General features: G+C 62.5%; 1 protein-coding gene across 17 annotated transcripts in view; it reads left to right on the top strand.

Moving 5' to 3' along the window:
• The window catches only part of CARD14 (caspase recruitment domain family member 14), a 29088-nt gene that overhangs the window by 8098 nt on the left and 8921 nt on the right, over positions 1–12069 (top strand). For 16 of the 17 annotated variants that reach the window (XM_039859355.1, XM_039859342.1, XM_039859353.1 and 13 more), the window contains 11 exons: positions 1357–1588; positions 2747–2884; positions 3807–4132; positions 6162–6329; positions 7126–7245; positions 7734–7859; positions 8340–8489; positions 9587–9703; positions 10132–10274; positions 10406–10500; positions 11946–12006. In XM_039859355.1, coding sequence (XP_039715289.1) covers positions 1378–1588; positions 2747–2884; positions 3807–4132; positions 6162–6329; positions 7126–7245; positions 7734–7859; positions 8340–8489; positions 9587–9703; positions 10132–10274; positions 10406–10500; positions 11946–12006 — 1655 coding nt within the window. In that variant the 5' untranslated portion in view covers positions 1357–1377. Of the gene's footprint in view, positions 1–1356; positions 1589–2746; positions 2885–3806; positions 4133–6161; positions 6330–7125; positions 7246–7733; positions 7860–8339; positions 8490–9586; positions 9704–10131; positions 10275–10405; positions 10501–11945; positions 12007–12069 lie in introns of those variants that run through there. The other variant, XM_039859356.1, reaches the window with a different exon arrangement.

Genomic DNA, 12069 nt, shown 5'->3' with positions numbered 1-12069 from the left:
TTAGCAGTGAAGACGCTGTGTCTGTGAAGTTACCATTTGCGCGCATGCTGTGCCCTTTGGAGCCATGGTGCCTGGGCAGAGGGAAGGTAGAGAGGCCGAGGGCAGCACAGGCATGAGCTGCCGCTCAGTATGCGTTTCCTCAAAAAGGAGTCTGAAGTCCAGACGGTTAAGACAAGTCAAATCTGGCGGTGGGCGCGTGGATATTTGTTATATGATTAGTAGGACCTTTTTTTTAATATGCTTGAAACAGATCACCGTTTTAAAAACATTTTAGAATTATTTAGATGATTGACCTTGTGCCAGGGCCAGGAGGGAAGGCAGATGACTGTGACAGGAACACAGCTGCGGAGGTGGCTGTTACAAAGCCGGGACGGGACGCGCTCCTGATGTCCTCCCAGTGGAGGGGCTTGGATGCGGGACTAGTGCGCATGCCCCTGGGGAGATGACATTCCCGGGCTTTGCTGCGGAGCTGATTCAGGCGCTTCATCCACACAGACCGGGAGCCTGGGCACCGGCCCCGGGTCTGCCCTGGCCCGCTGCAGCTCGGCCTTCCGAGACCTGGCCACTCCAAACCCGCACAGCCACCAGCCGAGGGGGCGTGGCCTCTACCACCTGCCCTACAGGGTGGTTCACTTGCGTTTTCTATCAGTCTGCATGACTCGCTCTAACACAGTGTCGTTCCCCTGACGTCCCCAGCGTCTCAGTACAAGTGTCCCGGGGCTGTGAGAATGACAAGTGTCCGCCACAGCAAGTACGAGCAGTGTGCTTCCTGTGTGAGCGCCGTTTCCCAGCCCGCCTCCCGCTGACCGCCCCGCCGCCTCCAGCATGGGCCGTGGGCGCTGGATGTTTATTCTGGGGCGGTGGTTCTTGGGCCCCCTTTCCCCGTCACCCCTTAGAGGCCGTTTTAGACATCTTTCCCTAATCACCCTCCTAAGGAACAGTACTAGCTCAGGCACACCGTAGATCTGTTTGCGCACACCTGTGCTTTAAGCACAGAAAAGTGAGGATTTTTGCTCAAGATCCGGTTTCGGCTCCGGTGGGGACTCCTGCGCCCCTGTTGAGACTGCATAGTCTGGACCGAGCTCCTAGGTCAGTGCCCCAGGCCAGGGCAGTGTCCTGTGTTTAAAGGCAAATCCTGTCTCCTGACACCCAGAGAACTGAGTCCCCGGTCTGCCCTGGAAGATTGCCTTGATGTCCCTTCCCACTGGTCACGGGACACGGGCCAGGGCCGAGCTCATCATGCTTTCCAGATTCCCCTCCCGGCCAGCGGCGTGGCGGAGGGGGCTCCGGTGGGAAGGGCTCCTGCGCCCAGAAGCTGGGGCTGACCCCCCACTCTGTGCCCGTCTTTCCGCCCAGGCTTCTCAGGCGCCCGCAGCCATGGCGGAGCTGCGCTGCACGGACTCCACGCTGACCAGCCTGGACGAGGACGCGCTGTGGGAGATGATGGAGAGCCACCGTCACAGGATCGTGCGCAGCGTCTGCCCCAGCCGCCTCACGCCCTACCTGCGCCAGTCGAGGGTGCTGGGCCAGCTGGACGAGGAGGAGGTGCTGCACAGCCCACAGCTCACCAACACCGCCATGCGAGTCGGTGAGGCCTGGCCCCGCCCCGGCCCCCCACCCCCAGGCCCTGTCTGCCCAGCCGGCTTGACCGAGCCCAAGTTCCAAGCCCGAGCTCCATTGGGGACGCTGTCTCTCTCCCAGGGTCGCAGTAACATGACCACAGAGTGGGTGGCCTCAAACAGCAGAAATGGATTCGCTCACAGTTTGGAGGCCAATATCTGAAGTCCAGGCATGGGCGGGGCCATGCTCCCTCCGAGGATCTAGGGGAGGGTCCTTCCTGCCTCCTCCAGCCCCTGGCCCCAGGCGTCCCTCTGCGCGTGGCTGTGCCGCTCTGGCCTCTGTCCCGTTTTCCACGGCCTTCTCTGTGCACCGCTCCTTTTCTGTCATAAGGACACGTCGTCGGATTTCACGCCCACCCAGACCACCCTGAGACTGAGCTCATCTCGAGACTCACAGCTTAATGTCTGTGAAGACCCTTTTGCCCATAGGCCCTCTTTCGTAGGCTCCAGCAGACATATCTTGGGGCTGCAGCGCAGCCTGTGCCGGACGTCTTTGGAGCGGCCCCGCGTTCCACAGGCTGCGTCGATCCATTCGAAAGCGGCTAAGCCGGTCGTTTGGCCGTGCCAGGTCGTTAGTTGTTGAGTGAGTTTCTGTTTCTCAGATGCTCATCTCAGAGCCCGGGCCATCGGCAGCGGGCAACAGGCGGTAGCCACTGACGCGATGCTGTGTGAGCCTGTTGCCCAGCGTCAGATGCAGGAGCAGTGAGCCCAAGCCGAGGGTGCTGGTCTGGGTGGGCCTGGGCCCTGGGGTGTTACTGTTCACGTCTTTCCTCCACGAGCTTCGCGTGCGCGCACACGCGCGCACACACACACACCCCACACACACACACCACACACACCACACACACGTCTGCACTTGGCCACCAACACGCCTGGCAGGTCTTGAGACCAGGGATTGTCTTCGTCAGTCTTTTGCTTTATCTCGGCCGCAGTACTTGCTCAGTAGACGTCAGCCTCGCCCTCTTCGGGTCTGTGCTGCCCTGTGACTAAAGGAACCTGTAAGAGCCGCGGAGCTCGCCCCAGCCCTGCGGTCCTGAACCCCAGATGCTCCAGGTTCTCTCCTCCCCCCAGCCCCTCGTGGCGAAGCCCGCCCAGCACCCCGTTAGCTAAGACTTCTCGCTTCCAAGGGCACTTGCTGGACTTGCTGAGGACGCGAGGGAAGAACGGGGCCGTCGCCTTCCTGGAGAGCTTGAAGTTCCACAATCCCGACATCTACACCCTGGTCACTGGGCTGCAGCCCGACGTGGACTTCGGCACCTTCAGCGGTGAGTGCTCGCCGTCCAGTGGGGCTGGCCGGGGGCTCCTCAGAGCCTCTGATTCCTAGTGGCCTCGGGGGCTCCCCTTGGCGGCGTGCTGTGCTAGAGGCGTCCTGTGCCCGCCACTCTGGGAGTGAGGAGACCCCCCACTAACTGCGGGGGTGGGGCTCAGGCTCCAACAGGAAGTTCTGGCCCTGCTCACCCAGCACCTGGAGGAGCCCCTCACGCTGTGGAATCAGCATTTGAGAGGCGCAGGCAAAGGGGGAGTCCCCTTTCTCTAGAAAAGCTCCGCGATGCCTGCCGGGGGCCTGGGCTTGGTGCAGTGGGCAGCCCAGACCTGGGCCCACCGAGGACAGAGGCGCCCGCCAGCGGGGAGGGGGCGGAGCCTGCCGCCCCCTGTGCATGTGCTCAGCTGGCTAAGCGAAGGTTCACCCTGGCGGAGGGGATGAACATTTTCACTGGGTGATTGTAGGCGTCCCTGGAGGAGCCACTGAGACATTGGGGGGCTCCAGAGGAGCAGGACAGACATCCCTGTAAACCGGCTGAGAAAACCTTTCTTCCTGCTGGCCACGGTGCATGCTTGTGTCAGAGTCTGCACTATGCGGCTCTGTGCTCCCAGCTACGGTTTTTAGGATGACGTTAAATCGTGTTAGTACTGAGCACATCTGGGCTGGTGCAAGGGGTTGGGTCTGAACAGTGGGGTCCCACGGGAAGGCCGAGAGTGGGTGACCTTGCATGGAAACCTCAAGTCATGTAGTTTGTTTACCAAAATCTTTGAGTCCAGCTCAGCCCGGAAGCTTTAAGGAGACCCACCCATGGGCAGCGGTGGGGGCCGGGGAGTTCTCTTGAGAGTCTGGGTGCAGGGAGCAGAGGCGTGGAGGGCCGGGAGCGAGGGCGCGTGGTGACGTCTGCCCCTGCGCCTCCCCCGCAGGGCTCATGGAGACGTCCAAGCTGACGCAGTGCCTGGCCGGGGCCATCGGCAGCCTGCAGGAGGAGCTGCGCCAGGAGCAGGGGCAGAAGGAGGCGCTCCTGCAGCAGTGCCGGCGGCTGCAGGAGCGCCTGGGCCAGGCCGAGGCCCGCGCCGAGGGCCTGCGCCAGCTGGAGGCCGACCACGGCCGCATGAAGCGCGAGGTCAGCGCCCACTTCCACGAGGTGCTGAAGCTGAAGGACGAGATGCTCAGCTTGTCCCTGCGCTACAGCAGCGCGCTGCAGGAGAAGGAGCTGGCGGCCACGCGCTGCCACGGCCTGCAGGAGGAGGTGCGTGTCCCCGCGCCTGGCGGGCGCCCTCCTGCCCCTTCTGCCGTGAGCCTGCCCCGGCCCGTGGGTGCCCGTGGGCGGGCGGGCGGGCTGGTCTGGAAAGTGCCGCCGTGGGGAGGCCCCCCTGTCTGCGTCCGAGGGCGGGTCTGGCTATTCTGGGCTCCGCGGCGGTGGACCCACCGAGTCCCACTGCCCCACAGCTGTCGGCACCGCGGGGACAGGAGACCCCACCCTTGTCATCCTTGGCTGGTCCCGGACTCGGGCGCCAGGCAGGGGTGCTGCTGGCGAGGCCCCTCGAACCCCAGCAACGTCTATTACTCATTTCTCTGTGGGGTGTTGTTATCTTCTGATTTTGTAGTTTAAATATCGAGGATGTTCATGCCTTGTCACATTGACATTGGCTGTTTGCCTTTAACTATGGCCTTGTTTCTTTTGTTCTTTTAATTTTAATTTTATTTAGAAATAATTTCAAATTTATTTTTGAAAACGTACAAATACAAGTAGTACAGAGGCTACCCGTATACCCTTACTTTATCGTTCAGGCTCTTTGTGTCTCTCTCCCAACAACGCATACATATACCCACGTGTGCACACACATGCATGCACACACATGTACGCACACTTTCCCTGAACTACATGAGTTACATAGATCATGGCCCTTTCACCGTAAGCATTTGAATGTGCGGGTCCTAAAACAGGGAGCTTTACATAGCCGTGGTGCAGCCACAGCTTCGTGAGTCTCGTCGGTTAAGTCCTCTGATCTAAGCTGCACATGTTCTCGTATTGTTTGACCTAAATAACGTCCTTTATCGCATTTTCGCCTCGGCGCCCTGACCATTAGAGGAAGCCTTTCCATCCCCACTCACGCGTCCATCACTGGCACAGACGCAGGGGGCCTCTTCCACGGGAGACCCTGGCTCCCGGCGAGAACGCACTTGCTCACCCGCTCACCACTTGCTCACCCGCTCACCCGCTCACTCCTACAGTGCACCTGAAGCAAAATCACTTCGCCCATATAGAAAACAGAACTCCGGGAGGCCAGGGTCCGTGATTCCCCACCACGCCCCGCCCCGACCAAGGCTGCGGCTCGCAGTTAAATACCGCGGGCCACCCCCATTTCTCGGTCCCTTCCCCACTTCACGGCCATGGCGTTTGTTCGAAACATAATGAGGTTCATTTGTTTGGGGGCACTTTCGGTTCTAAGTCCCTCTTCCAGAGCTCAGGGGTTCGGTTTTACTCTGAACGTGCGGAATGTGACAGGCCTAGCCCGTTGGCTCACAGCAGGAGCTTGGTGATGGCCTGTGGAAGTTCGCTAACTGGGTGTCGGCAGGGAAGGGGCCAGGAGGGAGCTCCTCCCTTCTCCGCTTGACCCCAGCCCCAGGGTCAGTGCTGGACGTGGGCCTGACTCCCAGACGTCCCGGGTTTGCCTTCTGGGGAAAGACCACACGGAACGGACGGGGCCAGACCCAGCTCCAGGTCCAAGTTCCTCCTGGGACGGAGGCCGGCAGAAGGCTGGGCGGGGGTGGCACCTGCTGCACACAGATCGCAAGCGTGTCAGTAGACCGCGTCTGGCATCCCTGGAGCCAGCATCTCCGCCCCACCCGACTGCGCCTTTCTTCCCACGTACTGGTTTTCAAGAATCCAGGTTCCCTGTGTCTGCAGTAGCTGGCAGACTGTGGAAGGGAGACACTGGGCGAGGGGGCTGTCCTGGAAGAGTCACCCTCGCTGGCCTCTCGTCTCTGGCTGCCAGTGACTCTGGTTCAGGACAGGACCCGAGAGCTGGGTGTCAGGGCTCCTTGCCCTGTTCAGGGGACCCAGCCCAGCCGTTAGCTGCTACGCGTCATCCATAAAGCACAGCTAAAGTGCCTTTCTCCCGCTTGGGGCGGACCCTTTGACGGTTTCTGTGGGCGGAGGCGCAGGAAGGCTCTGAGTGTGGCCGGCCCCCTCACTGAGGAGAGTGGGGACCTCCGGCTCCGGTCTGGTAAAGGTGGTACCCCCACAGCCCTCCCCCATCCTCTCCTCCTGGCAGCTGTATCTGATGAAGCAAGAGCTGCAGCGAGAGAGGCTGTCTGCTTCCTGCGAGCGGGAATTTCGAGAGCGCTCCCTGAAGATGGCCAGTGGCCTGGAGCCGGGAGCCGAGGAGCTGAGCCGCCTCAAGGAGGAGAATGAGAAACTCCGGTCACTGACTTTCAGCATGGTAGGTCCTGGAGTCCCCAGCGGGGTCACCTTCCTTCCCTGTGGCTCCCCCAGGCTGCGGGACTTCCGACAGGCATCCCATTGAGGTGTGACAAAGGGCCAGGTGACGTGAAACCTAGCAACTCAGCCCGATGCCTTTCTCTCCCTCCTTCCTGCGCCTCCCCAGCCCCCAAACGCTGGCAGGGTTCACGGCGCTCAGACACGAGTCACAATGCCCCACCCAGCCCCTCCTATTCGGCCGCCGTCTTGGAGTGGACTGGGCTGATTGTAAGGATGGGGTTCGCTCTAAAGCTGGGGGACAGGGAAGGAAACCTTTGTGCCTGCAAAGTGCCCTGCGTTGGAGAGTGGGGGTCATGGCACGCTGGGAATTGGGGACGACAGTGCCCTGCGGTGTGCAAGCCCTCGCGTCTCCGCTAGATGGGATTCCTATCTCGTAGTTAAGATCTGTGGGCCGAACATGTCTTTAGGGACACCCACTGGGTGCTTGGCACCGTCACACAGCCTGGGCGGAGGGCAGTCACGACCCCCTGCCCGGGGAATGAGCCCAAGGGAGGCCTCGACCTGATAGCTGATGGCCCCCCCTCGGAAAGTCCGTCCACTGCGGCTTCGTTGAAGGGGTGGCTGAAAGGGCTGGGGGAGGTTCTGTCCCGAGAGGCTCCAGCTTCCAGCACTTTCCGCCTCCCCCACGAGCTGTGCAGAAGCCACCTGTTCTCAGGACGATCCGAGGGAGAACCCCCACCCTGCAGGGCAGGCCTGTGGGGAGGTCGGGGCCCTGGGCTGATCTCTCTTTGCCGCAGGCAGAGAAGGACATCCTGGAGCAGAGCCTGGACGAGGCCCTGGACAGCAAGCAGGAGCTGGTGGACCGCATCCACTCGCTGAGGGCGCGGGCCGTGGCCGCCGAGAGGCAGCAAAAGCAGGTGAGCTCCCGGCCGCATCCAGAGCAGGGCCACACCCTGGCGACAGAGATGCTGAGTCCACACCGGGCTTAGGACCAAGTGCACCTAACTCACCCCACGCGCGCTCCGTTACTCCCTCCTCAAAGCTGTACTGAGCACCACCTAGAGGTCCCGTGCAGTGCGTGGGGCCCTGCGTGGGAGCCGGGCTCACGAGCTGCTGCAGGGGCGGGGGGAGGAAATTCCTTATGTACTCGGTGGCACGGGACAAACAAAACAATTACACGTGCATCGGCCACGCGTAGTCATGACCACGTTCAAGGATAACCAGCCGTGCAACTCTGTGGATGCTCCTGCAACCGAGCACTTAAGAAACAGCATGAATTCACCCCTTTTTACCTCTAGAACCACCGTCCTCTCTGTCCCCAGGGCTCCCCCACCGACCACATCCTTGGCCCGGGCCTCAGGGCCGCTGACCTTCCTTCATGCGCTGTTTGTCCCCCTGTGTCCAGTACTGGGAAGAGAAGGAGCAGACGTTGCTCCAGTTCCAGAAAACTAAGGTGGACTGCGAGATCTACAGGGAGAAGGTGAACGCCCTGCAGAGCCAAGTGGCCGAGCTGCGGAAGGAGCGGGACCAGGTACCGGTGGGGCGAGGGGCTGGGCAGGGCGGGGCGAGGGGCGCAGAGGGAGCAGGAGGCGCCCGTCGGCCGAGTCACGGCCAAGGGCTGGCTGGCCACTTCACGCAGCTGGCCCTGCCCTCGATGGCAGCCGCTTCCAGATTGGGGGTCTCCCTCCCCGGTGCACACAGTTTCTCAACTCAGACCGCTGTCGTCTGCTGACTCGCTCGCTGCCCAGCACTGGAGGTCGCATCTAGTGCCTCCTTTTGTTCTTGGCACGTGAAGTTTGTGCACAGCCACACACCGGGTGTCATTCAAACCCCGCACGTCACCCAGACTGTAAACAGACAGTAGTGTGTGCCTGTCGGGGTGAGCTCTGCATGTGGCGCACGCTGGTGAGTCCAGCGTTGAGGCAGATGAGAAGCCAGTGTCTGTTTCCGGCTGGGCCCTCGCCCCGTGCTGGCCCTTTGTGCTGGGGCATCTTTGCGTCTTGGCCTGCAGGCGTACTCGGCGAGAGATGCAGCCCAGGCGGAGATTTCCCAGAGCCTGACGGACAAGGACGCCCTCCGCAGGAAAGTGTTCGAGCTGACGGACCAAGTCTGCGACCTGCGCCAACAGCTCCGCACGCTGCAGGCCGAGTCACTGCAAGAGGTGAGCACTTCTGCCCGCACTCGGCGTCAGCAGATGCAGGGAGACAGGGCCAGAGGCCCACAGGAGGTGGGCACGGGACAGGGCTGAGCCGGCCACAGCCACTCGTGGCCCTCGCTAGGGCTGGGGTGTCTGGATCTAACTCACCACCATGCACCGGGTCCTGTGAGCGAACCGTGGTGTCAGACATCGAAGATGCTGGCTGGGCAGACCGACTCTGTGATGCCGTTACGCAAGTTGGAAGGGGGAGCTCGGCAGAAGTTTCTGGAACCTGTAAAGTGTGGTGTTCAACGATGAAAGGAAGCAGCAGATGAAACTGCCGGTGGCCACTTGCTTTGGGAGATGACACGTTCCAGAGAGGGTTGCGTCCGGTGTCCCAGGGTGACAGTGGCAGGCTTACGTGGGTGAAAGTGTCCCAGGGTGACAGTGGCAGGCTTACCTGGGTGACAGTGTCCCAGGGTGACAGTGGCAGGCTTACCTGGGTGACAGTGTCCCAGGGTGACAGTGGCAGGCTTACCTGCGTGAAGAGGCCATGTTCCCAAAGAGCTGAAACCACGACAGACCCTCCAGAGTGGCCTCCCCACAGCCCTGGCACCCTGCTGGGCGGGCAAGACTTCAGGGGGACCCAGGGGGCGCAGGGCCAGGGCCCCCTTCCTGCAGGCCCCAGCCCTTCCCCCCTCCCCATGCGTGTGCACATAGCAGAAGGCAGGTGCCAGCTGCCGTTTGTGACGAGGGTGGGGGGATGGGCGTTGTTCTTTCTCTAATCGACCCCCCCACCCCCAGCGATCTATGTGCCGTATGGGTAGGTGTGTCACACACACAGCACAACCGGTGAAGGACCACACACAGTCTCTAAAAGAGAAATGCCACTCGTCGAGGCGATTGCTCTACAGTCCCTTGGTGGTCAGCTCCACCAAGTGACCCTTGTGGTCAGCCGGGGATCCCAGGCTCGGAGGGGGGGGCTGCGAATGTTTCGCCTGGGAGCCTATGAGAGGAACCTGCCCAGGAGGGTGAACATGGGGGTGGTGATGGGGCAGACACCCCGAGAGCATGCAGGGGACCACTCCTGACCTAACCAGCCCGTGGGGGCCTCTCCACAGCCCAAGCAGGAAGCGGGGGCCAGGGGCCCCTGTCGGAGGGGGAAGCAGCGGCTCGTACGCATGTTTGCCATCTGCCCACGGGATGACGGTGACTGCAGCTGTCCCAGCTCCTCCGAGGTACGGCCGGTACCTCCACGGCTCGGGCCGGCCAGGGGACGGAAGGTGGCCTTGCGCAGCAGGTGCTGGAGCCATGCTTAAGTGGGCGGGGGGCCGCTTTTGGGTCCACACTGCCCTCTAGACCCCCACTCGGCGTCCTGCACGTGGCCTCTCCGGGCCTCGATGGCTTTATATGTAGAGTGAGACATTACTGCCCACTTCGCAGATTTATGTGAGAACCAAGCCATGTGAAAAGCGGAGAGCCGTTAACAGGGTGGGGGGGGGAGACGCGCGGCGCGCAGTAGGTCTTCAACTAACATGCCGACCTGCGCCGCCCGCCCTCCCTTCTCGTCCCCTCTGCCCTGACAGCTGGGGCGTGGCTTTTCGCAGCAGGGGAGGGGGCGTGGGGACGCCCATGAGCCCCGCTGACTCCGCTGGTCCTCCTGCAGTCTCAGCTCTGGTCCGACCTGAGCACCACGTCTAGCCGCGAGCTGGCGGACAGCTTCCGCTCCAGCAGCCCTGTGCCTCCCAGCCAGCAGTCCCTGTACAAGCGGGCCACAGAGGACTTCTGGGAAGACCCCTGCTCTTCCAGGTAGAGGGGCGGGTGTCAGGGTTGGATGGGACGCCAGCCGAGGGCCAGGCAGGTGCTGGGGGCTCTGGGCCTGAGACGGGGGGGTGGGGGGCTGGGCTATGCAGCCTGAGCTGTCTCCTTACACTCCACAGCGGCTTCCCAGAAATCCTGGAGGTAGATGGGGGCGCCTCCCTGGGAGGCGAGGCGGGCGACGCAGACCTAGATTACGAGATCGTAGACAGAGCAGGTGAGCGTGCCCCGCCCCCAGCCTCTGCAGCACCCTCCTCCCCTGGGCTAGGCAGGACGGGGCAAGGTCGGGGATCTTCAGGGAGGCCCAGTGTCTCCCCAGGGGCTGAGCAGAGCGCTGTGGCCGTGACCTCACCCTGAACGGGCCTGCGGCGGCGCCAGCTAGCGCCCGGGGCTCTGTTCCCTGGGCGGCCTTCTGTTGTCGCGGGTCCATCTCCACGTCCAGCGCAGCGTCGATGCTCATGCACACGTGTTCTCGCTCGCTCTTCCTCCCTGCCCTGACCCGTGGACCCTGGGCCTCCCAGTGACGGGGGGCAACGGGCATCAGCCCCCACTGCTGGCTGAGGCTCCACCTGTGGGAGCATCTCTCCTCCAGGCCGTTGACACCTGACAGCTTCGCGTTTCTCCTGTGGCTTGTCCCTCACGTTTGTGATGTGACTGGTCCTCTCCCCTTCTCAAGCCAGGGGGCCCTCACGGACAGCCCCCTTTCCTCCCACCCTGCACATCTGCCCCAGCTGCAGGCCTCGCACACAGTAGGTGCTTAGCACCCGTCCGGAATTCACCTTATGCCACCAGGGGTGCCTGTGCCCCACGCTGTTCCACACAGACGCACCTTTACAGCAGGGCGGTGGGTCACGTGACTGGAACCCTTACCTGTTCCAAGGCCACTGGAGGCTTGTTTATAATTGCTGGGCCGGGGGCACCCGGCTGGCACATCCCCCGATGGGAGAGCTCGGATGGGGAGGCTCACCGCCCCTCCCTTCCGCCGCGGTTCCGTGGGCTGCCGTTTTCACCCACTTTTAGCGGAACTGACCTCGAACGCGTCGGGGGGTCTAACTCCCCTCGGCTCTGACTGCAATCGCGCGTGTGTTTTGCTTGTGAGCTGGGCACAGCTGCCTGGGGCAGGCAGCTGGCCCTGCCTCTGCCGGCTCTTGGGCAGTCCACTGGGTGGGACTGCTCTGTGGGAAGGCTGCTGCCAGGCGGGGCCCCTCCATCTCACAGGCTGAGCCCTAAAGCGCAGAGGTAGAGACCTTGGGGACATCCAGTGCTAGGACCATGGACTCAGAGGCTCCTTGGCCAGCTAGGCGGCGTGGCCTGGGCTGAGCAGGCGGCAGCCGTGGCCTGTGGCCTCCACTGTCATGCGGAAATGCAGGTCAGGGTGGGGACGCCGGCCCAGGGGCACCCAGGTTTGATCCCAATCCCATAAAGCGTTGGTAGCATTTGGGGGTCATGAAGGACACCCGCAGGTGGCCCCCCCACCCGCAGTGCCTGTCGGGGGGATCGAGGTCTAAGCCGGGGAAAGGGAGGAGGAGAAGGCTTGGCCTCAGTAGGCTGGAGTGCCCAAGGCTGGGGGCTGGGGGCATTGAGGGTGGCCCGAAGCTTTGTCAGGGGTCAGCGACCTTGTGGGCTTGTCTGCTCTGTGCCTGAGCCTCCACTTCCTTCTAGAGCTTCATGAGTCCTCGAACAGCCTGCGGCCAGTCTCCGGCGGCCTCTGCCTCTCAGCCAGGTGAGCAGAGGGCGCGGCCAGGCCCAGCAGCTGCAGAGGGAGGACCGTGTCCCGTCCCTGCTG

This window comes from Pteropus medius, unplaced genomic scaffold (genome assembly GCF_902729225.1).
Source record: "Pteropus medius unplaced genomic scaffold, Ma_sr-lr_union100, whole genome shotgun sequence".
Taxonomy (NCBI): Eukaryota; Metazoa; Chordata; class Mammalia; order Chiroptera; family Pteropodidae; genus Pteropus; species Pteropus medius.
This window is presented reverse-complemented; position numbering and strand designations above follow the sequence as displayed.